Consider the following 23,499-nt stretch of genomic DNA (forward strand, 5'->3'; position numbering starts at 1 on the left):
TTTTTTGTGGTGTGGGTTTTTTTTTTTGTTTGTTGTTTTTTTGTTTTTTTCATATTTTTGAATGAGACTGACCCTTTTCTGATAATTTGTGTGACTAGGGGGTAATACCTTCCTTTCATTAGTGTATTTTAGGAGTGGTTTGTACAAACATTCCTTTTTTGGGGTGTATATATAGGGACTACATTGCTTGAATTTGTTTCATATTCAGGATGATATAGAAGAGTTCAAATCACAAGCAGCACTCTGTTTCTACAAAGTGGCTACTTTCATGTTGCACAGTGATAAAGCTCTGCTTAAAAGAAAGTGGGGCCCTCCTAGTCTCTGCAAGTCACTTAGATCTGAGATGATATCTCATATCATCAGTGTTTGTCTCTGCTGCTGAAGATAAAAGTTTGGAAGAACAAATTGAAAAATAAGTGAGCAATTTATTATACGAAGCAATACTTGTCTGTTGCCTTCCTTTGTAATTTGTAGTTGTCAGGGTCTTTTTCAGAGTATCGCTGCAGCCTTTTTGCAAGTGTCTAAATTACTTACACTGACATACTCTGGTTTTCATATCATACATTTTCAGTATGTGCCTATTACTACATTAATTTGTGTGATCTTCTAATTGAATTCAAGGATTTTGAAAAGTCTAGAGATAAAACTGCAGCTAAAAAGAAATGCATTATAAAAGGCTGGGCTGTTAGAATGGAAGTTTTTTTATTACAGTAAAATGCTGAAGATTTATAATTTGGAGAAGCAAATAGGTGTTTATCTCTTATTCCCTGCAGTATGCATTCAGAATTATGTGGCATATGGGACTTTAACAAGTCTGAACTGTGTCTCCTTTAGTCAATGGTAAAGAATCTGCAAGTTTGATGCTCCTGCCTGGAGCTGAGTGGGGGGCTTGTGTACCTCCTGGGGCAGTTGCTGAAGAGGTTTAGATGAGCTCCTGGCTCTGGAGCATGGTGATTCTGGCCATCTTGTTGTATGCTCTTGCTGATGCTTTATGTCTGCTGGTTTTGTGCTGGCATCACTGGCGTCCTCTTCAGCTGAGCAGAAGTAACGCAGAAATTGCCGGTTCCTTTGAAGACCATTTAGTATTTTAAGATTTGTCCCTGGCTGGTTTTGCTCACAGAGTTGCTGCAATAGAATAATCACATTACATTTTTGACTCCCATCTATTTTTTTTTTTTTCCACTTTGAGTTCGGTTGTTCTCCTCAAAAGTTCACCACTGGAAAAGCAAATTACTCAGGCCAAAAACTCAGGAAGAGAGAGTTCAGAAAATATCTATACAACAGGAAATTTTTTTATAGTTTTGTGGAAGAGAAATGTATCTCCTGAGGCTTTCAGCATAGCTGCCTTCGCTCTGGGCTGTTTACCTCAGGTATTTCCTTTAGCAATCCAACCCAAAGGCTGTCCTTGAAGCAACTGCCTCTTTGAGTATCTCTTCAAGGGTAGGATCCAGTGCAGCTCTGTCACAGGAGACCTGGGTGAAGCCCTTGCTGTAAGCAAGTCTGCTCACACAGGCTCACTGCACAGCAGTCACAGAGTTCAGTTGCTTTTAGCCCTAAGAGGATTAATTTCCCTTTTGGTTTGCCTGTGTGATAGATATTTGTAGACTCAGCAAACGGGCAATGCTTTTATCAGTCGTGTGCTTTTCTGTTTTGTATTGATATTTGGAGGTATACTTTGTGTTCTTCTGGTGAAGACCCTTAAAAAAATCTTAATGTTGCTCTTTTCCTGTTTTCTTAATCCTATATGCTTTTCCTTAAGCTAAACTGACTTTTCTGACTCCTATCAATGTGGTATTTAGATACATGAGTCTAAATACAGACCCATTTAATAACTTAAAAAAAAACAACCCAAAATTCAGAAAAGATCAGGTCACTCCTCTTTATGAATTATCTCATTCAAATGCATTAATTAACTTCTGATTTTCCATTACTGTGCTTGCTCCCCAGCTAAAAGCTTTCCATTGGAGACCAGCGTGGATGTTGCTCTGAAGGCTTACAAAGTGCTTTGCAGTTTTCAGTGTGTAAGAAAAGGAAGCTCAGAGCAGCAGTGCCCTGCCAGACTTTGGTAGCTGTTCTCATCAGATGCAGCTATGTGCATTCCTGGTGTTAAAACTATATTTTTAGTTTTTCTTCAGAGGACTCCTCCCCCAGTTAAAAATTGGCCTTCTATTCCTAGATAAAATAGGTAGGATGCCTCGCTTTGGCTTCCCTGTCAGTTTGTTTTGGAATGACAATAGGTGCGCCTGGGAGCTAGCATTTGAATAGTGAATGTCTTGCTTAAAATGCATAAGATGGAGATGCGTACATTCCTCTCTAATTGCAGGAAATTGCAAATCCGGGCAAAATTTGGAATGCAGCTGCTTGTATAATTACATCTTCTGTCAGTTGCTATAGCTCAGCTTTACAACCTTTCTAAAATGTCTTCATAGTTCATGGTACAAATAATGCCGCCGTTACCACTACTTTAGGATCACCTCTTTCAAATATTTGCCACCAATTCCAAAGGCCTAAGATTGTTCCTCTTGTTGAACTAAATAGCAAATATTAGAAATTAGTAATTATGTTAAGGTGAAATTTTGCTTTAGCTGTTATAATTATTGTTATGGCAAAAGAAATTATGTGAGTTTATTACCGTTCCTGGGGTTTGGGTTTAGTGAGGAATACCTGTGCATGTACCTCAAACCAGTTTGATCTGCCTACAGCATCAGGTTTTGGCTACACGTGAACCTTTCTATTTCACGGCTTTATGAAAGAGAAGGTAATGGTAACAGGTCAGGGAAAAGTTGTCAGGTTATTGGCAACTAAGTGTTTATGTCTACTACTGGTCATTAAATGGCGGGTAAGATATTGATCACAATTCAGAGCTTAATGAAATGTGTTGGCCCCACTTATACCACCATCACAATCGGAAAATGGTTGAAAGGTTGGATAGGATTAGAGAAGGAATAATGAATTATTTGGTCAGTCTGAGAGGTGAGAAAAGTGTAATATAACCAAGGCAAAGTTATAGCTGGATTGTGGTCTGTGAGTTCTCGTAAGTTGAGTTTTGAGGGTATAAGACTTTAGATGAAAGGTGCTATAAGACAACACAGTGGCCGAGGCAAAACTCACTGAAAAGGGGCATATTTTTAACCATAAATGAATTTTGCTGCTGAGATAACACAGTAATAAGGTAATTTCTTGATCTGCTGGAGTCTGTGTTTAAAAAAGCAAAAGTATGTTTCTAGAAGAGACCATGTAGCCTGCCAAAATGTAGTAGAACACTGCAGAAATTACTAGGTAAGATACAGTAGCCTATGCTTTGTGGTAGGTTAGACTAATCAAACAGTTTATTATGACTTTAAATCCATAAATGCATGAACATTGGTATTAAATGGGCTATTGCAGAAGAACATGAAGTCTCTTTGTGTACAATCAAGGATCTCACAAGAAGAAAGAAACCTCATTTAGGCAGGACAGTGTGGGAAATGTTCAGCTATTAAAATAGAAAATGATGGTTTCCAGCGTTTTTAACTGGTTGCTCTTCAGTGTGTAAAAATTGCTGCAGAAAATTAAAAACCTTGAGAGCTTACAGCAAAGCTGCTTGATTCAATGAGACAAGTTTTATAGAGCTGCAGTACTAACTCTATAACTTTCTTAGAGGTTTGAAATTACATTTGGGCAAGTTACTATAAGACATGAATTTGAAATTAGAGTAAGGTTTTTTTTTTTAATAGTAAAACACCTGATTACTCAGTGTTGTAATCTTTCCAGAACAGCTGATCATAAGATATTGCTTCTGCTTTAACTCGATGGTTTTTTTGTATAAGCAGCAAATTCCTTTAGATTCTTTTGTGGAGGCTGGGGGGTGTGATTTTCCTGGAAGTCACTGTTTGGTAAATGTTTGAACTTCATAGGCTCTGCAGGCTCTTGTTTCCCCCTGCTCCATAGTTTTTCCCAGAAGTAGGAGCTGCAGGATTTGATTTTCCGTCAGTTACGCATTCACAGCATCCTTTGAAATGGTGCCTTTCTCTGCTTCTCTGAGGCTGAATGGGTTACTGTCTATAGCTAAGGAAGGAAAAAATGGAAAAAAAAAAAAAAAGTGTCATACACTTAGGCATGATTGTTGTTGTTGTTTTTTTTTTTTTAAAAAAAAAAGGCAGAACCAAACATTTTTTGTTAGAAGAAACTGTCCCCTAGCCAAAGTATTATTTGTTTATTGTTAAAGAAGTATAAAGCCCTCACCCTACTTATGTGTGAAAAAGATTTTATTTTTATGCTTTTGGGGACACACAAGCACACAGAACAATTGGATTATTCATAACTGTTCTGTGTAGAAAACAGTGACAAAAGTGGAGAGCAATGGTGTTGTCTGGTTCAGGTCTTGCTCTCTCTAACGAAGTTTGAGATGAACTCTGGTCGGGCATCTTCTTTCACAGGCAGATCATGGTGCATGTTTTTCAGCACTGCTCTGTGTGCAACCAGGTGCAGAATGCGTATTGTATAGCCAGGAAATTCTTGTATAGGAGCACGAAGAGCTTGTGGGTGGGAATCGTGGGATCTCTGTGACTATTTTTATTGTATTTCACTTTTATCTAATACTTACAGATCTTTCTGCTATGCTTATAGTGGTCTCTGCTCTTCCCTCTTCTATGTTATTGATACTTGTGCTTGTTATTTCCTTTTGCTCTCTTTCCTTTTGTACTTGGTGATGTTTTTTCAGTGCTGACAAGAAGGGCTTTCTTAAAAGTAGTCTGCAAATCCTTCTCTGTCATGTTTTCTGTATCCCTGTTAGACTGTCAGCTGGGATTGCAGTTCTGCGAGGTTTTTCTTGGAGAGTGGGAGGGGGTGGTGGTGGAATAAACGCTAGATAAAAACTGTAAGACAGCAAAAAGTATAAATAATGATCATTTTTAAAGTGTTACTCAGGCTTGTACTGAGTAAAGACAAGTGTTTGGAAGGTTCAGCCCCTGGACTGATCTGGATTCTAGTCTGGAAACTGAAAACTCCTAAACTATCCTTAATTTGCAATGCCTGGTTTCCAGTGCTCAGCTCTCAGGATTTCCGTGTGGCATCCCTGCGGCAGTCTCTGAGCGATGCCAATACCTCCGTGCTTATCATGCTTTTGTTTTTTACTTATAGATCTTTATCTGTAATTTACGCTTGTCTGTCGAAGGCGAGTGTGCTCGGTATACATGGAGACTGAGAGCTCTGGGCAGCTCCTCTAACCTGGGGAACATCTCTCAGTGCCCGTGTGTGGGGTATTGCGATGTGCTGGGCAGCCGTTTGGAGCCAGGCAGGTGAGTGCACTGGCTGACCTGGCAGGTCTTTTCTAGTTCTGTAGTCTGGCCCATCAGTAGTCATATATTTCCAAGCATGTAATATTTCACTTCACCCTTTTCAACTCCCCAGGTATGGGAGGCCATCTTAGATGTGATAGCTTTAAAATAAAGCTCAGAAATGAGCTTCTAGGAATAAAAAATTCTGCAAGTCAAATGCTGTTTGGTGTTTTCAGAAGAACTAGATGAGTTTATGAAAGGTGTTGGGTGATTATGCCCTGATAGCAAAGGCAGTATGACTTGGTGGCTTGGATATTGCATCCATTTATATTTCCTAATTTCCTTTCACTCTCCAACACGAAAAGACAAGATCTGAGAGTTTTCTGTTTGTTCCTTGTGACTCAGGGCACAAAGGAGCAGGTTGCACTGTGTTTTCCAGCAGAGGCAGGCATTGTGGTTTGTAGTATATGTACAGAATGCCAAGAATAATTTGTGTTTCATGCTGTATGCATGTGGGGTCTTCTCCCTGCTCATAGGAGGTACGAGAGAGAGAATGAATGGACAAATAGGACTGGAGGCAGAAAATGTGCCATTTCTAGACTTCTGCATTTAGTTTTTCTGAACAATGCCATTACTATAGCCATTTCTGCAAAACTCCTAGAGTAATTGGAAGAGATTGTGACTTAAAAATAATGACATGATTTGGGGTTTTATCATCCACTTCAAAAGGAGCTCCAACAATTTGGTTTGCTGCGCTTTGCTTGAAGCTGGCAACAACGTGATCATATGCTCTTATGCCTCCCCCCACTCTCTTCCTCAAAATAGGTGTTTGGACCTTTCATTGCTGCTGCGTTTTAAACTTCATCTCTAGGTAGTGGCTTTGTTCAGGTACGTAACTGAGAGGCAGAGTGCTTATTTGCTTTCTGAGGCTTTCAGGTTGTCATGTGAAGTTTTAACAAGCTGAAATGTTGACTTCCAGCATTTGGAAGATTGTCACTTTTGTTAGGTCATTACTGAAAATGATTTAAATAAAGTGATGTGGTTATCTAGATCTCTTAGCATCTCTTTGGGATCTCTTGCATGTTGGTAAAATTCTCTTCAAATAAGTTCACATCCAGCTTGCTTTTTAGCAGAAAAAGAACCATTTTGTGCATCATTTTTATTGCACTTTTCATTAGCAAGCTGTTAGAAGTCTGAGAGATCAGCCTCTTGGGGATGTTTGAGCCATGCGGAATGAGACACGAAGCTCATTACCAGCATGATGCAGGCAAATGTGAGGGAGCTGAGGAAACCACAGCAGTAATTGTGAAGGGCTGGAAGGTCTCTTCTTTGAGGAGAGATCAAATGAGCTAGATGTGTAGGTCATCTAAGCAGTTGATAGCAGTAGACCTCCACAAGATGGGCAGCTGAAAGACTGGGACTGTCAACAGGACAAATTAGAACACATCCAGATAAGGTGAATCTGAATATTACTGTTCTTGGCCTCAAAACAGTGGAACATGCAAAGAAACTGGAAGGCAGCTTATTTAAAATGTGTGACGTTACCTTTTCCATGACTTGCCTCCTGAATTCATCCCCCTCAAGTTTATTCAAAGCAAGAAAATTCCCAGGACTGAAAATAGCTGAGAGTGCTGTCTGGATAAAAAGGACAGCCAGTAGTATCTTAGGTTAGAAGAAATTTCGGAGAAGGTAGAGGAGAGGAAGTGCTGAGGAAGTTAATAGTGTGTAGGTGTTTGCAGGCTTGAGGTCTCACCTGTGCATCAGTGTGGAAGTTAATCATCCACAGTGGGGACTGAGCCGAGCTGCCTGCTCAGCCTGTTTCTTGGATGTGCCTCACCTCACTGGCCCTTTCCCACTGCCCGTGGCAGCGTCCAGGACTGGGCCCACCCTTTTCTGTTTCAGCCAGGCCATTTTCCTCAATGAGACCTCAGCCTGAAAGTTTTGGGAAACACATCATCAGTCACGGCGCTGCCACGGGGGAGATGGGAAATCCTTCCTACCCCTGATGGATGTCCCGCCTGGCTTAGATCCGCAGTGTCAGGAATTAGAGGCCGCCTGGCTCTGCCCACCCTCCAGCCCGATGATGAAGAGATCAGTTTTATTCTAGTGCTGCTTCCTTTGCCTATTCCTGCGTGTGAATCTGCCAGCAGCATCAGTGCACCCTTTGCACTGTGCCGGGCTCAGGAGGGGCAGCACAGGCTGTCTGTCACTTCAGTCCCTTTTCGGTCTGTAATCTAAGATGCAATACTCCTGTCTGCAACTCTGCTAGCTCTTTGGCTTTTCCTTAGAACATGAAAATTATTACAGTTTGCCCTTGAACTTTTAGTTTTTAATACCTCTTGAAAACATACTGTGATCCCTTGGAAGACTTATTTTAAAGGAAACCGTCTGGGAGCACTCGGGGAAATTTGGCCACTGTCGTGTCCCAGACAGTGGTCAGTGACATGGTGAGGCGAAGAGCTAGAAGAAACCCAGCAGGAGTACTTGCCTCAGTGTACACTCGTGGCATCTGTCCATCAGCAGCCCTCGTAGGGCTGGTGAGGACACTTGGTGCCATGGGAGGTTCCTGCTAGTTTATCATGGTCACGGGAGCATGAAACCTGGTAGGGTACATTGGCCGTGGGGCGTGCAGAGGGGCAGCACGCTTCCATGGGCTGGGTTACGGTGTCTGTGACTGCTTTGGTGTGAACAGCTAACCAGATAGGTGCTCGCTGCAGAGTGGGATGTGTGTCAGTTTGAAGATGCTGATTCTCATCAGCTGATTCCCTTTACATTTGGCATGGCTTTTCTCAAAATGTACCAGGTCCCCTTGGGATGAGGTTGGTTCTGTGGAAGTGGAAACGATGATTATCATGTTGTTGTGTTTATTTGGAGAGGATGTGCAGCAGTTGTCAGACAGCACTATGTACCTAATTGGGAATTCAACTTCCAGCTGGTAGATTGAGACTGAAAGGCAGAGCTGTGGGATAGACACGGGCAGGCACAAAATTGAGGCTCCTAATCTTTTACAATATGTTTGTTTAATACAAAGTGGTCTGCTGAGATTGTTTTGCAGTGTAGAATAATCATTGTGTGCTGACTAATGGGAGACAGCAAGCTGTTAAAGAGCATCAATTAACCATACAGGAGGAGGTTATTGAGTGTTTTCACAAGCATTCAGGATATGAAGAGTAAAGAATATTACTTGAAGGTAACCCTCAGAGATTTCTAGCTATTGAAATCTATAAACTGCAACAAGAGTAGTTGTGGACATATATATGGTTGTAGAGTTTACCAGGAAGAACAGTGGGGAAAAAACCTCAAGCCAGCTTTCCAACTCCAGATAGTGCTGACAGAAATAAGTAGTGCTTTGCTAAACTTGTTCTCTTATTTCACATTAATTATTTTGAAAATTTCACTTGTTAAATTTATCTAATGTTGTCCCAGGAAATATTGATTCTCTTTACAGAAGATAACACGTGCAGTGCCCTTTTGATACTCAGATATCAGAATTTGTTGTATTTCTGCTTTCCTGACTGCCTAACTGTAAGGCTGTTGTCCTTGTCCTTACAGCTGCTCCTGCTTCAGTACAGTAATTCCTATTCCTGCTATTGCTATGAGTTAAAACTCAATGCACTTAGTGCTGAGAGGAGCATGCTCTTCCCTCATATACTGTGCACAATGGATAATAAAATTCTCCAATTTTAGCTGGTGGAGGGTATGAAAACCTACGTTTCATTAGGAATACTTTTATACGGTCCTACTAGTATTCTGCCAGAGTTTAATGCGAAAAATAAATAACATTTTGTGGGTTCTGTTTGCTGAGTGATTTTGTTCTTTGTAAGTAATGGGAAATTTTTCCCATCCCGGATTCCAGTGTTAAATCCACTTTGTGCAAACATTATTTTCCATTTATTCATTGGCAGTGAGGAGGCCAGATAACATTGAATTTATTTTTTCAGTTTATTTTCTTCTAAAGTGCTGTTAGAGAATTGGACCTCAGATCTTTTTTTAGCCAACAGCAAGAGATGTCCTGGGATTCCTGGAGGATTATGACAAAGAGGGACCCTTGATTCTTAGACAAGGGCAAAGATAGACTTCTCTTGGCTTCAACTTTCTATTCGAATGCCTTAATCAACAGAGGTCTTCTTTAACAGATGGTTCTGCATTAATAAAACCTTTAATGTGTTAGGAAGAATTCAGGGAAATTTACTCGTTTTCTGATTTGATTGATTTTCTTAAATCTTTTTTGAGCAGGGTTGGGGGGGAGGGAGAGGAGAATAACGCATCAGAAGAGGATTAATTACTTTGCTGCAAAGCTCATGCAGATATTCTGGTGAAAGACTTGGGGTAAGTGTGTGAAGTCCTGGTGAAGTTGGTGTCGGTGGGGAAATTTAACTGTGACTGCAGCCCTTGTGCCTGCAGTGTTTCTCACCTCAGGAGAATGTAATCTGAGCCCCTTTGCCAAAAGCCTCTGAATTCGTTTCAGTAATGAAACCCTCCCTACTGATCTATGGAAAAAATCCTTTTTTCTCCAAATACGGCAGCTGGTTTGACCCTGAATACTTGTAGCTTGGCAGTGGCAAAGGCGGGGAGCCGGCTTTGCTACCTTAGGACTCTTGTCCTTGCAGCTGGTGCTGCTTTGAGCTCTGACTGATCTCTGGTGCTTCAGATAGATGCCAGAATATCCCTGACTTTACAGGGAATTTGTCAAAGCCCTAATATGTGAGATACCAATATCTCAATGCAGATCTGCAGATTTAAAACCCCAAGGAGTTGTTCAGCTTCGCCGGTGGCCAGGGAAGGGAGGGGTTGCAGAGCAGTTTCAAGGCTGGAAGGGGGTATCATTAGCACTGAGTTTTGACCTGAGCTGGGCTGTGGCCAGAGGATTCATCCCTGGAGCTGCAATGAAGCATTTCATGGTTCATTATCCTCACAGTAGGAAACAATGTCTTATTCTGGAGCTGAATATCTAACTCAAGTTTTCATCCATTTGATCTTCTTATGGCTTTGTCAGCAAAGTCTGGTCTCTCACGACTTTTTTTTCCACTTTCGTTTAGGATCTAAAACAAATGATATGCCTGTTTCCATGAATGGAATAGTTTGAGCTCTAGAAGTTTCATACTATATATAAGGCTTGTTTTCTGGGCTGTGAGTCATTGGGTGACCTGCCTTTGAATCCTGCTCTCTGTTTCCCTGTGGTTTTTTTTGAAGCATGAACTTCAGAACTGCGCACAAGTTCCAGGAGAGCTCTGGGATTTGTGCAGGTTGCAGAGGCAGCATCACTTTTCTGAAACTTTGCTGCTTTTTGGCTGAGATGATTTGGCAGTTGGTTGCCATAGCAGAAATAGAAAATGCCACTGGACCAAGAACCATTTCCCTGAAGGCCTTAGCAAGGTACCTCTTCTTATGGATGTTTCTCCACTGACAACTACATTTTGCGATGAGTCACTGAATTCATGTTTAATCCACTAGTAAAATTGGCAAGGCAATTACTGTCTTGCAAGTTCTTCAAATCAAATTGTTAGAGAACATTAAATCGAATGCTCTGGAGAAATCCCAGTATATACAATCGCTTTTATCATCCAGTCTGTGATTCTGTCACAAGAAAAGCTTTGTTTTATTGGGCCTATCTTCAGTGAAAGTGTGCTGCCTGGTGCTCATTTTGGTCTTAGCCTCTACTTCTTTGTCTCTGCTCCATTATTTTGCTTTTTCCTATTTGTTACCCCATAATGAGAATTGAGAATTAAGGAATTTCAGGCTTACAATTGTCATCCCTACTTTTTACCATTGCCAAGTACAGAAAGCACTTGCGAACTGAAATAATACTGTTAGTCACGAGGCAATTAATCTGTTATGACAAGGCAGTGGCTTAAAGCACAATGGTGATGAAGGTCACTCTGCTGGGTCTCCCTTTTTGCTCCGTGTGTTTTGCTCTGAAGTCAAACCACCCACTCCTCGGTAAGAGGGAAGCGTGCAGAGCTCTTGTGTGTTAGTCATCGGTGGAGGGGCTGGTAGACTGTGAATCTGCAAACAAATGACTGCAGGCAGCTTTTTGGTCAGTGAGGCTGCTACCTGATAGAAGGCACGTGTTAGCTTAATGCAGTTTTCGCTGCCACACACTTAGGCTTGTACTCACACTTGGCTCTCTTCTCTTTGGTACATCCTAGTCCAAACATGCCATTTTGTGTTGTTTCCTGGCGGGAAGATTTTTTCACAGAAATCTACCACATTCTATTTCTTCCCCTCCCTTTTCTACTTCTCTCTACAGGTAAAAACAAGAGAGGAAGAACTACAGAAGGAGGGGTTCTCTGCCAGTGCTAGAAAGATACAGGAAAGTGTCAAACTAAAATTGCTAGATCTTACACACCTGTGCGCTCAAAAAAAAAATAAAATGCACGGTTCGTGCAGACTGGTGTTCAGAAGCAAACATTCTGCCAGCAAAATGGGCTTTCGGAGGTCTGTATCCAAGGAGCCTGTCTCAGCTGTCAGTGCTACAGAGGTGATCAGAGAACTGCAGATGAGAGAGGCCAGCCTGGAGAGAGAGCTGAAGCAGCTGCGGGAAGAGTGCAGGCAGAGGCTGGATGAAATTGCAGAAGGGTTGGCTGGGGTGATTTGTATCTCCCCCTGAAGAGTTAAAGTTGGACTGAGAAGAGCAAAGGAATAGACTGACTTGGTCAGAACACATTGTGCAGCTTGGCATGGAGGAGTGCAAGGTGAGGAACCAAATGTAATTTCTAATTTTTAAGCCTGGGAATCATAACTTGTTACTGCTTTGTGACTTGCGCTGGGGCCATAACCTTGGTGGTTCTCTCTGCAGCCCCTTTATTGCTAACCTTGCCAATTAAATTCTGCAGCAGGCCTTGGTGGGAGTGTGTGTAAATCTCCCTTTTATCTTTCAGATTTCTAGCTCTTCTGCCAAGCACTGGGCTCTTAGACAGTGCTCAGCTGCTAGGCACAGCATACATTGAGGCTGTGCTTTGAAGTACTAATTGCATTCAATATTTTCCAGCAAATGGAAGAGTTCATTATTCAGAAAAATCCAGGTATTGGAGAACATGCAAAGTACCAAAGCTTAGAGAGATTGGAAATGTTCAAGAAAGTGTGCTGTTTTAATTCAGCTGTTTTGTATATTTGTGGCAGCTATAATGCAGTCATCGTAAGAAAAAAAAAAAGCCAAATAATAAATAAAGCAGCACACTGATTTCATTTACTGGTGTGATGCACTTGAAGTAATTGGGTTCTCAAAGAGAACAAACTAGAAACCTATTCCACAGAGTTATGAGTCACAATGAGGTAACTTATGGATCTGCTATAAGAAGTTTCTGTAAAATAGAAATATGACCTCAACTTCCAAGCTTGAGGAGTCTCCCAGCTCTGTCTCCAGAGGCTTTTTCCCCTGGAACATGCAAATGTTTTTCACTTGGCATTCATTTCCTACCTTTTTCTGGTTTGCTTTCACCAAGGAATATTTTTATATTCTAGTTGTATACTTTCAGGAATAAATAAACTTAAAAAAAAAAAAAACAAAAAACAAAAAAACAAACCAGTTTGCTTTTCATTTGTGAATTTCTATGAGCAATGGGTTTTCCTCCGTCTGGATTCCTGTCTGCTACCCCAGCTCGGTGGTGTCGCTGATTACCAGCCGCTTTTTGGCTCACTCAGCAGCCAAACGTGAGGAACCTTTCAGGACCTCTCCCCAGGCATCGGCACGACTGCTGCTCTGCAGGGCGACAGATGGGGCAGCCCCCGGGAGCGGGGTGCTCGCTGAGAGAGGCTGCCAGTCCCAACCAGGTCGCCTGCTGTCAGAGGGCACCGCGGTGACAAACATCCCTGGAGCAGAAAACCCCAGTGGGCTGGTGAGATCCATCTCTGGGGCAGGTGGTGGCCTCAGGCTCCTGCTCCTGGAAGAACAGCCCTGGCCTTAAAAAGCTAATCCACATCACCCCGCTTTTCAAACTGTCTCTGTAGGTGCAGGGTACCAAGCACTGAAATGTTTCAAGCTGGTACAACTTTGGGAGGGTGCTGGCTCCAGGGCCGCTGGCATTCAGTGCACAAGAGGACTTACTCAGGCACAGGTTTCACAGAAAATTATTCATGAATGGGGAAAGAACCGGTATATCCTAGAACTAACAAGAGTGGCAGCACCCATCTATCTCTCCCTGAGCATTTTGTATCCTCCTCCAGCTTTTCGACATGGGAATTTTCATACTGCATCGCCTTTAGGTTTAAAACATTGCCCTGAAAAGATCCTTTGTTCTCCTGGGATTTTCAGCAGAGAAGAGTGGGCAAATATTCTTGAGCGTGGCGAGAGCACTCAGGTTCAAGTGCAGGTCTAGCTCATACCTTGCTGTGGCTTCTCAGGGTTGGCTTAATGCTGAATGCCACGATGTATTATGCTGCCATCCACTTAAACTGACAGTAGTCACTCATGGTGGGATGACTTATTTCCCAGTACCAAAGCTTTGTCACTGTGCAGCACTTAGCTCAGCGTGCTTCAGTGTTCACCCGAGGATCCTGTTTCAGCAGAGCCCACAACTGGCAGCGCCTTTCCCCTGCTTGACCCTGAAGAATTATTTTTCTCTCCGGTGGAATGTAAGAATGACAGCGCTCAGTATGTCTGTATATATGAGTGTGTGCGTGTGATGTATGGAAGTGCCTACAGGGAATTGCAGCCGCCTGCATCTACCGCACGGCACAAGTGCCGGTCCCGGGGCGGCCGAATGGGAAGCCGTCAGGAGAGCCAGCGGGTCGGAGCTGGAGCTGCGTGTGCATCCTGGCGTGTACACCAAGAGGGGCCACAGCCGAAAGCAGCCTAACAGATCTCCTTCCCACCCGGGGTGCTGCGCTGGCTTGGCACGCTTCAGCCGCCTCCTGCAAAGAGCATAGGCAAGTACTGTTTTTATCTTCTGGCAACGGCTTTTCCACTGCCTTTTGTTTCAGGTACCAGTTAGCAGTTTGAACCAGAGCAGATCATCTGGGATCCCCACTGAAGATCAGTGGGGTGTTTTGAGCTGGCAGTGGTTTTAAAGCCAATACCTGCACCCCCCTTTTTCCTTTGCCCTTCTCAGCCCCAGCACAGAGAGCACAAAGCAGAGGAGGTATTTTAAGGGCCTGGTGCTGTCACGCACCAAATTTTGGAGGGTGGTTTTCCTGTGAAGGCTGCCTTTTAAAAATCACAGCACCTTTGCAGGAGTTGGACACAAAGAAACTGAGCTGTGGTCATGCCTCGGTGACTGGTCACAACTTTTGATGCTTTTGAGGCATATCGATGCATCTGAAATACAGATGCTTTCCAATCCTCAAGAGCTTGGTGAGGCATCAGCTGTCTATCCAGTATTGCTGGGAGATGCTCTATGCTAAGAACCACTTAAAAGCCAAAGAAAATCATCCCTGGATTAACACCAATAATGAGAGCAGGGAAGTGAACTGGGTGACTGCAGTCACATTTAACGGGATATAACCTAGAAACAAGTAGATGTTTGTCACTCCATACTATTACTGCAGTATTCAGTGTTTTTCTTTCCCTGTTTAGGCTGACTTCTCTCACCCACCATCACAGCCTACCGGCTTTAAGGGCTGCAGTGACCTTGGTGACCAGGGCTTGGCCCCGTGTCAGCAAAGATGCTGTAGAAAGGGGAATGGATCCCCTGGGAGACGTGTGATAACCAGCAACCAAATGACTGGCTGGTCTCTGGCAGATGCTGTGACAGGCGGGAGATGACTCAAGCGGTACATTTTATCCATGGGCTCAAGCACACTCGGTAAATGTTAAGTATTACTTCACAGAAATTGGAGAGTGTTGTAAACAACCCCCTACAGACTGAAAAGCAAAGATCCAAGCTGTTAAGCGGTTTGTCCTTTGCCATATCACCACACTGGTTGTACATTTCCTTGTGGAAGCGGGAATCTGCCCTAAAATTGTTGATGGAGTTGAGTAGAGAAGGGTGAGTATTGGCTGGAGAAGCTGGTGGAGAGGGAGTCGCCCGTCGTGTGCAATAGGTTGCTGAGGGGGCAGGCTGGTGCTGATGCTGCCCTGACCAACATCTGGAATAGGCAGCAGGGTTTGTTTTGGTTTGTTTTTTGAAAAGGCTACAGCAGAAGTTCTCCCTGTTGGTGCATCCTGAGGGGAGTTAGTTTTCTTTGGATTTAGATCCAGGGTTTCTAAGTGACCTCAGGAAGAGAGGAGCACGTTAGAGGCGATGGCCCGTGCTGGAAAAGTAGGAAACCGGGGTTAAATCAGCACCCACCAGAGATGCTGCAGGTGGTTGTGGGCTACACCTGATGAGGGTCAGGCAGTAAAGAGCTGTCCCAGATGTTCACCTGGTGATAGCTCACAGCACAGCCTGTCCATGGGAAGCCCCCACAGCAGCTAAGCTTCCCTATGGGGCTGGGGACACACAGCCTTTTGCTTCGTGCTCTGGCAATGCTTCACTGGAGACAGGCAGAGTTACAGCTGCAGTGTTTAAACGACACTCTGGTGACGGATTGCTTCCGAGCGTAGCCTTAAGAGAAGTTTTTACAGGACTTCTCCATGTGTAGTTCCTGGTAGGCCAGCGTGGAGGTGTTTTCTATGGAAGAGCACAGCTTAACCCGTTTCTCTGATGTAACTGATGCTTGCTTTCCAAACATCTTGCTAGGAAAATGGAATTGGCCATAAATACTTAATTGGCTGATAACTCTGGCTCACACTGTGTAGCTAGAAATATTCCTCCCCAAATAACTGAGCATCAATCAGCATGCAGTCAAAACAGGAGGTTTGCTTTGCAAAAGGCGAGTGAGGCATCTGCAGTCACTGCTCCTGACAACATTGCGCCTGCTGGTAAATAAGGGCTGCAACCTATGTTTAAAAATAAGAGCTGCTGGGAGTAGCGATTTCTAGCCTAGAGTGTTCTGGGATCCCTGTGGGATTCCTCCACCAGCTCCTGCATGAGGATGAGCCGGTAGCAGTTGGTGTGAGCGTGTGTGTGGCGGGTGGTGCACACTCGGTGGGAGTTAACGCATGTCTCATGGTCCAGCTCCCCTCCTCTGACCCTGGGCCACTTGCAGGGGGAGCCTCGGGTCTTTAACCCTCACCCGTCGCCTCCTGGAGCCAACAGCTTGTGTGAAACAGCCTGCTGGTACCGCTGCTGCTCAACTGACAGCCCAAGCTCTTGTGGCCGCTGTCCTGTAGCCTCTGGACCGGGAATCTTCTCATCCTCCCAGCCCCTCTGTACCAGCCCTGGGTCCCAGCCGCCGGGCCGTGCCCACATCCCTATCCCTAAGGGGTTTTGTTCCCCAGCTGCTCTGAAATGGGTGACAAGGAAAACGGAGGTGTGCAGCCCATGGGGACTGCGTGAGCACCCAGCCTCGTGTGGTGCAAGCCCCTGGCCCGGGCTGAGGGTGCCTGTCCCAGCCCCAGGTCCTGGGGCCCAGGGGCTTTGTGCATACAAAGGGCTCTGCCAGTCTTGCACCACCACCCCCCAGTGACAAGGCAGCCGTGCCCCGCTAAGCCAAGGAGCTGTAGCAGTCACGTACCCTTAACTGTGCCACCTTATTTCCCGGCATGGATCTTAGGGTCTGCATCCAGTCCTTCTGGTTTACTTTCTTCTGCAGGGCTGGAGAGCCCTTTACTCACCAAGAAATACTCCTCGTGAAGGTCCATCTAGACACTGACCATGAATAAAGGGAGTGCAAGCACTTTGCAAGCCTGTAAGGCAAGTTACCCTGAGTTTTACCATTCCTTGCCCCTTGACTCTCATTTGTTTCACCCTTTCAAAGTGGGAGGCAGAGGCCTGACTTCTCTTCAGTGCAGCAGGACCCCAGGGTTGATGTCTCTGCCTCGGGCAGCCCCCCACAGCTGGGGAAAGCAGCCCCCTCCCGCTCCTGGGGCTGAAACAGGCGGCAGGGAGGGAGGGGAGGGGCAGGGCCCCAGCAGCCAGCCTGGTCCGGGTGGGCAGCTGGGCTGGGACGGAGCCATGCTCTCCTGGTGGCTCCTGCTTTGATTTAGCATTAAGTACAGCTAAGAAATGTTTGAGCATTAGCTTTCTAGCGTGGCTGACTGCCTCAAAGACAAGCAAACAAGGAATTCGCTAGGGTAGCTGTCAGAGTAGACTCTCAGCCCCTACTAATGCTCTCCTCCTCCCACCTGACCTTATTAACACAACCTGGTTATTTTGCAAGATGCCTCCTTTGCCTTTCAGCAGCTCACGGACGCTCTGGAGGGAGCAGAACTGTGAAATCTCTGGAAGGGACTGCATGGCTCAGTGGAGCACAGCTGGAGCGCCAGGAGGGAGCGAGATGCGGGGGCCTGAGCTGGCATAGCAGGACCCTGCCTGCCCTTGGGCCTGCCTTGCAGGAGCCACCCTTTATGTTACAAATAAAAATCCAAGGTAAAAAGCTGGCATTTGCTGTTATTCTGACTGCCCAGCTGGCAAAATCTTCTCCACCATTTGCAGGGCAAGTAAAGGATTTGGCTTAATCATGCCTGCTTGTCCTACACGTGGGATTTGCAGCTTCCCTGGGCCGTACGCTGATGGGTGCTGGGGCAGTCAGGACCCAGGAGGACACAGGGCATCAGGGGTCTGGCCATGGAAAGGGGACAGGCAGAGTTCTTCTCAGGATGCTTTTCCATGAAGGCTCCCTGTTGAGCCGGGTTTGCCGTGGAGCGTAGCGGGGGAGCTGGTGGGTTCCCCAGCCCCCTGTTCTCCTGCTGCTGCAGCCCCCTTGCATCCCTTGCCAAGGAGGGATGAAAGGCAGGTAAAAGCCTGTGCGTTTTTGGCAAGCACAGAAATCGCTGCCTCTGGCGCCGGCCCAGCCCCATCACTCGGCAGCGTCAGGCCCCTGTAATGACTTGGCCTCCCCAGGTTGTGCCGCGAATGCCATAAAACACTCGCTCCTGCCGTGGGCTCGGCGGGGAGCTGGAAGAAGTCTCAGGCTGACGGTGAGCTCTGAAGCACAGTTTATTCCCTGTTTGGCATGAGACGGTTTGTGACTCCTGGAACAGGATTAGCTCCTGATCCGAGCTGGGAGGAGAGCGTCCCCGGATCAGGTGTGGGAAGAGCCTGGATGTGTGACGTGTGGATGAGCCGCGAGCCTGGGGAAGTTCACTCTGTGCAAATGCTTCACGGCCCTGAGACATGATACTAATTCATTCTAGTGCTCTAAGTAAATGAGCTTTCTAATTAGCTTTCTCTTGCTTATACTGATTAATACTAAAAATGCTAATATGTATTTTATAATGCTAACCACCTGCAAGGAGACCATGCTATCACCCTTGATTAACGCCAGCTTTCACGGAGCTGGCATAGTGTCTTCTCTCTTTACAGACCCCTTTTAAAAATGGAAATACACTGTAAAGCCCACAGCTGAGGGTCCGGGCTGCCCATGGGGCTGGGGGAGACGCCCTGGCCGAGGCTGTGTGCCTGTCCCCTTGCCTGCTGGGTACCACCACAGGGGACAGGCCGGCGTGGCCAGGCTGTGCCATGCATGCCAGCGTTCCCTATTAATCCCTGGCTCCCCGCAGTTTCAGAGCACACATTTATTTCAGGGTCTTACAGGTTTCCATTTGTATTCTCTCTTTTTCATTGCCACCCTCTCGAGGCCAAGACCAGCAACAAAAGGCATCATAACAATAAAGCTCAATTGCAAGTTATTTACTTGGCATCTTTGCATCTGCCAAACAACGATATTAATTTTCTCTCTCAATGAAGGAAATATTCTGCTGATTAGCCACGGGGGCAGCATTTGTTCTAGAAAGCAGCCTTTAATAGGCCTTTATATCATGCTGTAATTCATATCGCTAAGTCAAGAAGAGTGTATCACTGATGTGCTCGGGGTCTGCACCTCCGTTGCGTGGCTGAGCAGGAGATGGTGGCGCGTGGCATGGGACAGGCACAAACCTGTGTTGCTGTGGAAAGTCAGAGAGCCACGATTTGGGCTGTAACTGCTGTCGGGAAGGAGGGGGCTGCAGGATGGGAAGGGCAGGACTGCAGCAGGGAGGGACAGCAGCACCCTGAGCTGCCATTCCAATGAAGGTGCTGCGAGGATGTGCTGCTCGGGCCAGCCCGGCCGCAGGGGTGCACAGTCCTGCCGCTCCCCTGGGAGCTGCAGTGGGATGGGGACGGGCTCACAGGGCTGTGAAACTTCCCAGGGAGAAAACTGCAGAGCCCAGGGGGTTGGAGAGAGCATGCTTTCTGCAAGAGTGTGCCTCTGCCCACCAGCCACTCTCCAGCCTCTGTGGCTGGCAGGCATAGGAAAGGGAGTGATTTATGGTCTCGCTGCTCAACAGGGATTTTTCTCTTGCCTGTGTTTAATTTTGTTTGGAGATGGTGGTGTACTTTTTTAAAAAAATACTTCTCTTGTACACTTGAAGGCAAAACCTGGGGCTGAAGTTTCCCAGAGCTGCCCTGGCAGTGCTTAGCACAGTCGTGCCGTGAGCAGTTAACGTGGGGCACGCCGAGCCTGCGCCGAGGAGCTGGTGGGGTTATTCCTTCCCGTTTCAGCTACTGCTCAGCACTTCTGCCAGCCCTCGAAGGTGAGCCCCAGCTAGCCGTGCACTTGGCCCTGGGCTGTGTCCCCACGGGCAGCACGGGTGGGTCTGGAGCCCACCCCGGCAGCTCCCTGCCACCCCGCTGCCCTCCCCACCAGCGGTGCTGCACGTTGCTCCCCTTGCTCAGCACCATTTCCCAAGCACAGCAGTGTGGCACTCGGCTTTGAGCTACTTTTTTCTGGCAGGACCCTACGGAGCTGCCTTGACAGGGATGCCCCCCCCCCCCCCCCCCAGGAACACTTTGCTCTCAGCCTGGGGGTCTCGGCAGGCGTGGGTGGGAGCCGGCTTTCCCCCACCGGCTTCTCAGGGGGAGGCAAATGTCCCAGGTAATGTTGAGGGAGCAGGCGGGTTTGAATTTTGAAGGGGAAAGATGCTTTTTAAAATACATTTTTTTTGCATCAAATGTTTGGAAATTGTCTCAAAAGAAAGGGGTTAGAACAGAGGAAGAAACAACGATTTTGTTGTTTTGGCTGCAGGGACTCTGTATGCTAACAAATTATCTAAAGGGCCTGAGTGCCTCCAAGTCCTGCTGCAAGAGATGCTCAGTCTCCCAGGCTACCTGTCCTTGCTTCCACCCTGTGCAGGCTTCCTTTTTGTATTTGAGCTTGTCCAGGAGCTCCTTGTTCCTCCATGCAGGCCTCCTGGTGTTCTTACCTGACTTCCTCTTTGTCGGGATGCGTCGCTCCTGAGATTGGAGGAATATCTGCCAGATTGGAGGAATTCAAGGAAGATCCTTGAATATCTGCCAGCTTTCTTTGGCCCCTCTTCCCTCCAGGGCTTTATCCCATGCTACCCCGCCAAGCAGATCCCTGAAGAGGCCAAGTCTGCTCTCCTGAAGTCCAGGGTAGCAAGTGTGCTGTGCGCCCTCCTCACTGCCCTAAGGATCTTGATCTCCACCATTTTGTGATCACTGCAGCCAAGGCTGCCCTTGAGCTTCACACTCCCCACCAGCCCCTCCTTGCTGTTGAGAACAAGGTCCAGCATGGTACCTCCCCTCCTTGGCTCCTCTATCACTTGGAGAAGGAAGTTACCATCCAAGCATTCCAGGAACCTCCTGGATTGCTTGTCCCCCGCTGTGTTGTCCCTCCAACAGATATCAGGGTGCTTGAATTCCCCCATGAAGACCGGGGCTTGTGAACGTGAGGCTGCTCCTATCTGTCTATAGAGGGTCTCATCTGCTTGGTCTTCCTGGCTGGGTGGCCTGTAGCAGACCCCCACTGTAACATCTCCTGTCCCTGCCTTCTCTTTAATCCTGGCTGATAAGCTCTTGATTGGGTTGTCATCCATCCCAGGCAGGGCTCCATGCACTCCAGTTTGTCTCTGACATAGAGGGTGACACCCCCACCTCATCTCCCCAGCCTGTCCTTCCTGAAGAGCCTGTACCCTTCCATTCCAGCCCTCCGGTCACAGGAGCCATCCCTCCACATCTCTGTGATGTCAATAACATCGTAGCCCTGCACTCGTGTGAACATCTCTAGCTCCTCTGGTTTATGCCCTGTTTGTGCATTTGCATGGGGGAATTTAAATCTGGCTCCTGATTTCAGTAAGATACAGGTATTTTCACTAGTTATTTCAGAAGAACTGTCACAACCTAGTCCTTGAGATGAATATTATATTCAGAAAATTATTATTTCATAAAATACTTCTTTAATAGTATGAATGCTTAATGCAGTTTCAAGTGTGTTTCTGTTTGGTAAGTCCACGGCTTTAGGAGTGCTTATTTGATAACTTAAGACCTGCTTATCTGATAACTTAAGATCTTTCCCCACGCACAAAATCCCCATGGTCCTGTACAGTTCCCCAGTGGAATCACACATCATCATGTTAATTTGTTTTGAAGAGGTGATACAGAATCTGTACAGAAAATTAAGTGATGTCAGCCTATCTGCCTAAGGCACTGGTGCAAGTTTGTCTCACTGGTTTATCAGCCTCCTGAACAATCTGTATTTAATTCTACATCCTGCCTCTCTGCTGACCTTTGAGACTATCTCATGTGGCTACCAATCAAAGGAAGACAGAAATCAGAAATTACTTCAGATGAGGCCGAAGTATTTAATCATTTCACTCTCCAAAATATTCAGTGGAGGGTCTTCTAGCTAACATCCCCAAAATACGGCTCAGTAATATGTAATCAAATAATTGGGTGGCATGTTTTTCAGGGCTTTTTCTGGGGGAGGATATTACTGCTGTCTGTGCATCCCTCCCAGTTTTACACACACGAAGGGAAAATCCACAGCATCTCTGCCAGAGCTGCACACCACCGGCGCCCTTTTGCTTTAGAAATAAACTAATAAAGCATAAAAAGGAATTACGCGTCTAATGAAAAGGATTATTTTTCCACAGGACAGGCTGTGTGCCTTCGTCCCTGTTACACAGAGCATCTCTGAGCCTCACTAAGTGTCAAATGAAATGGGCTAATGAAATGGATTAGGCTCTTAATAGCACATTTGATTAGTGAAGCTCTCACCTCCAGGCACGCTCTCATGTGTGTTAATGGGCGCTGCGGGGCACAGCTGCCTAAATGAGCCTATTAATGGGGAAGAGCTGATGCAGGATCCCCGCCGCTGCCGGCTGCAGCCCAGTGGTTCACCCAGCCTGCAGCCTGAGCCCCCGGCAGCCCGCAGGGGTACCCGTGTTTCTGTTCAGCGTGGGAAAGTGCACTTTTGTGTAGAAAATAAAAGAAATGGGGAAAAAAAAAAAAAAAAAAAAAAAAAAAAGAAAGATAAATAATAAATTTTTTATGTGTTTGTGAAAAACATGACCGGTCTGTCCCTAACTTAAAAAACATCACTCTAGGAGGGGCTAACATTTTGTGATGGATGAGGATTTATGAGTAGAGCTGCTGTGCTAAATGCATTCCCAGAGCCCTGTAAGAATGCACTGGGATGATCTGTAAATACTGGCGTACCACCCGTCGTCCCCATAGGCTGGACGTCACCAAGGTCTCGGGCACAGGGAGAAATGCCTCTGCATTAGTGGTGCCTTCTGCTGCAATTTATGCTTCTTAGAGTGGCGCAAAGGTGAAATCGGCGTCTTCTACTAATTAACGTGATTGCACAGTCAGCGCCGGCTCCCGCCGTCCTCGAGGGCCTGGAGGATGCGGCAGGGGCGCGGGGGCTGCGGGGAGGAAGGGACCACCACTGCCCTGCCTGCAGGTTGGGCAATGGAAGGTTAAATACAGTAGAGGGATGTGAACACTGGTGCCTTTCAGGCTGCATCTAGGGCGCCCGAATAATTCCTTAACGTATTTTCATAATGTTTCTCATTTCAGTGTCAGGCAGTAAATAATAGAGAGCTGTAAACAGCTAAGATGCTGTAGGGAGCCAGGGGTTATAAATTGCTGATGCGATAAGCTATCAAGTTATCTTAAGGAAGGGATTTAAAATTATAAATGAATAACCAAACAGAGCTGGCCTGGGTTTTTTTCAGATGGCTCCAGGATCCAGCAGATTACTGGGAAAAGGAGTCTGCAAGCAGCGCGCCCTGCACACAGCTGCTGCCTGCTGGGAGCAAGAGTTTCATCATCCCATCCTGTGAGTTGCCTCTGACTGGGGCCTTTTTTATGGTAGTTGTCATTTCAAAGCAAAATGGGTGAATAGCTGACCGTCCCCAGTGAACCCCGACTGCCTTTCATATCAGCTGTTGAGGCAAAGCACCTTCTTCCCAGAGCCTTTCCTTGTTCTGAAGTCTGATGAAATCTCTAAAATGATGTACTGAGGGGATAACCAGTGG

At 46.0% G+C, this 23,499-nt stretch overlaps 1 protein-coding gene across 6 annotated transcripts in view; it reads left to right on the forward strand.

Moving 5' to 3' along the window:
• The window catches only part of TEDC1 (tubulin epsilon and delta complex 1), an 84,499-nt gene extending 61,205 nt beyond the window's left edge, over window positions 1–23,294 (forward strand). For 2 of the 6 annotated variants that reach the window (XM_042784252.1, XM_042784260.1), the window contains one exon: window positions 11,509–12,731. In XM_042784252.1, coding sequence (XP_042640186.1) covers window positions 11,509–11,868 — 360 coding nt within the window. In that variant the 3' untranslated portion in view covers window positions 11,869–12,731. Of the gene's footprint in view, window positions 1–5,121; window positions 5,280–11,508; window positions 12,732–13,837; window positions 13,876–23,196 lie in introns of those variants that run through there. The other 4 variants (XR_006164560.1, XR_006164561.1, XM_042784265.1 and 1 more) reach the window with 4 other exon arrangements.
• Window positions 23,295–23,499: the final 205 nt, after the last annotated feature.

The sequence above is a fragment of the Tyto alba genome, unplaced genomic scaffold (assembly GCF_018691265.1).
Source record: "Tyto alba isolate M040663 unplaced genomic scaffold, T.alba_DEE_v4.0 Super-Scaffold_1000006, whole genome shotgun sequence".
Lineage (NCBI taxonomy): Eukaryota > Metazoa > Chordata > Aves > Strigiformes > Tytonidae > Tyto > Tyto alba.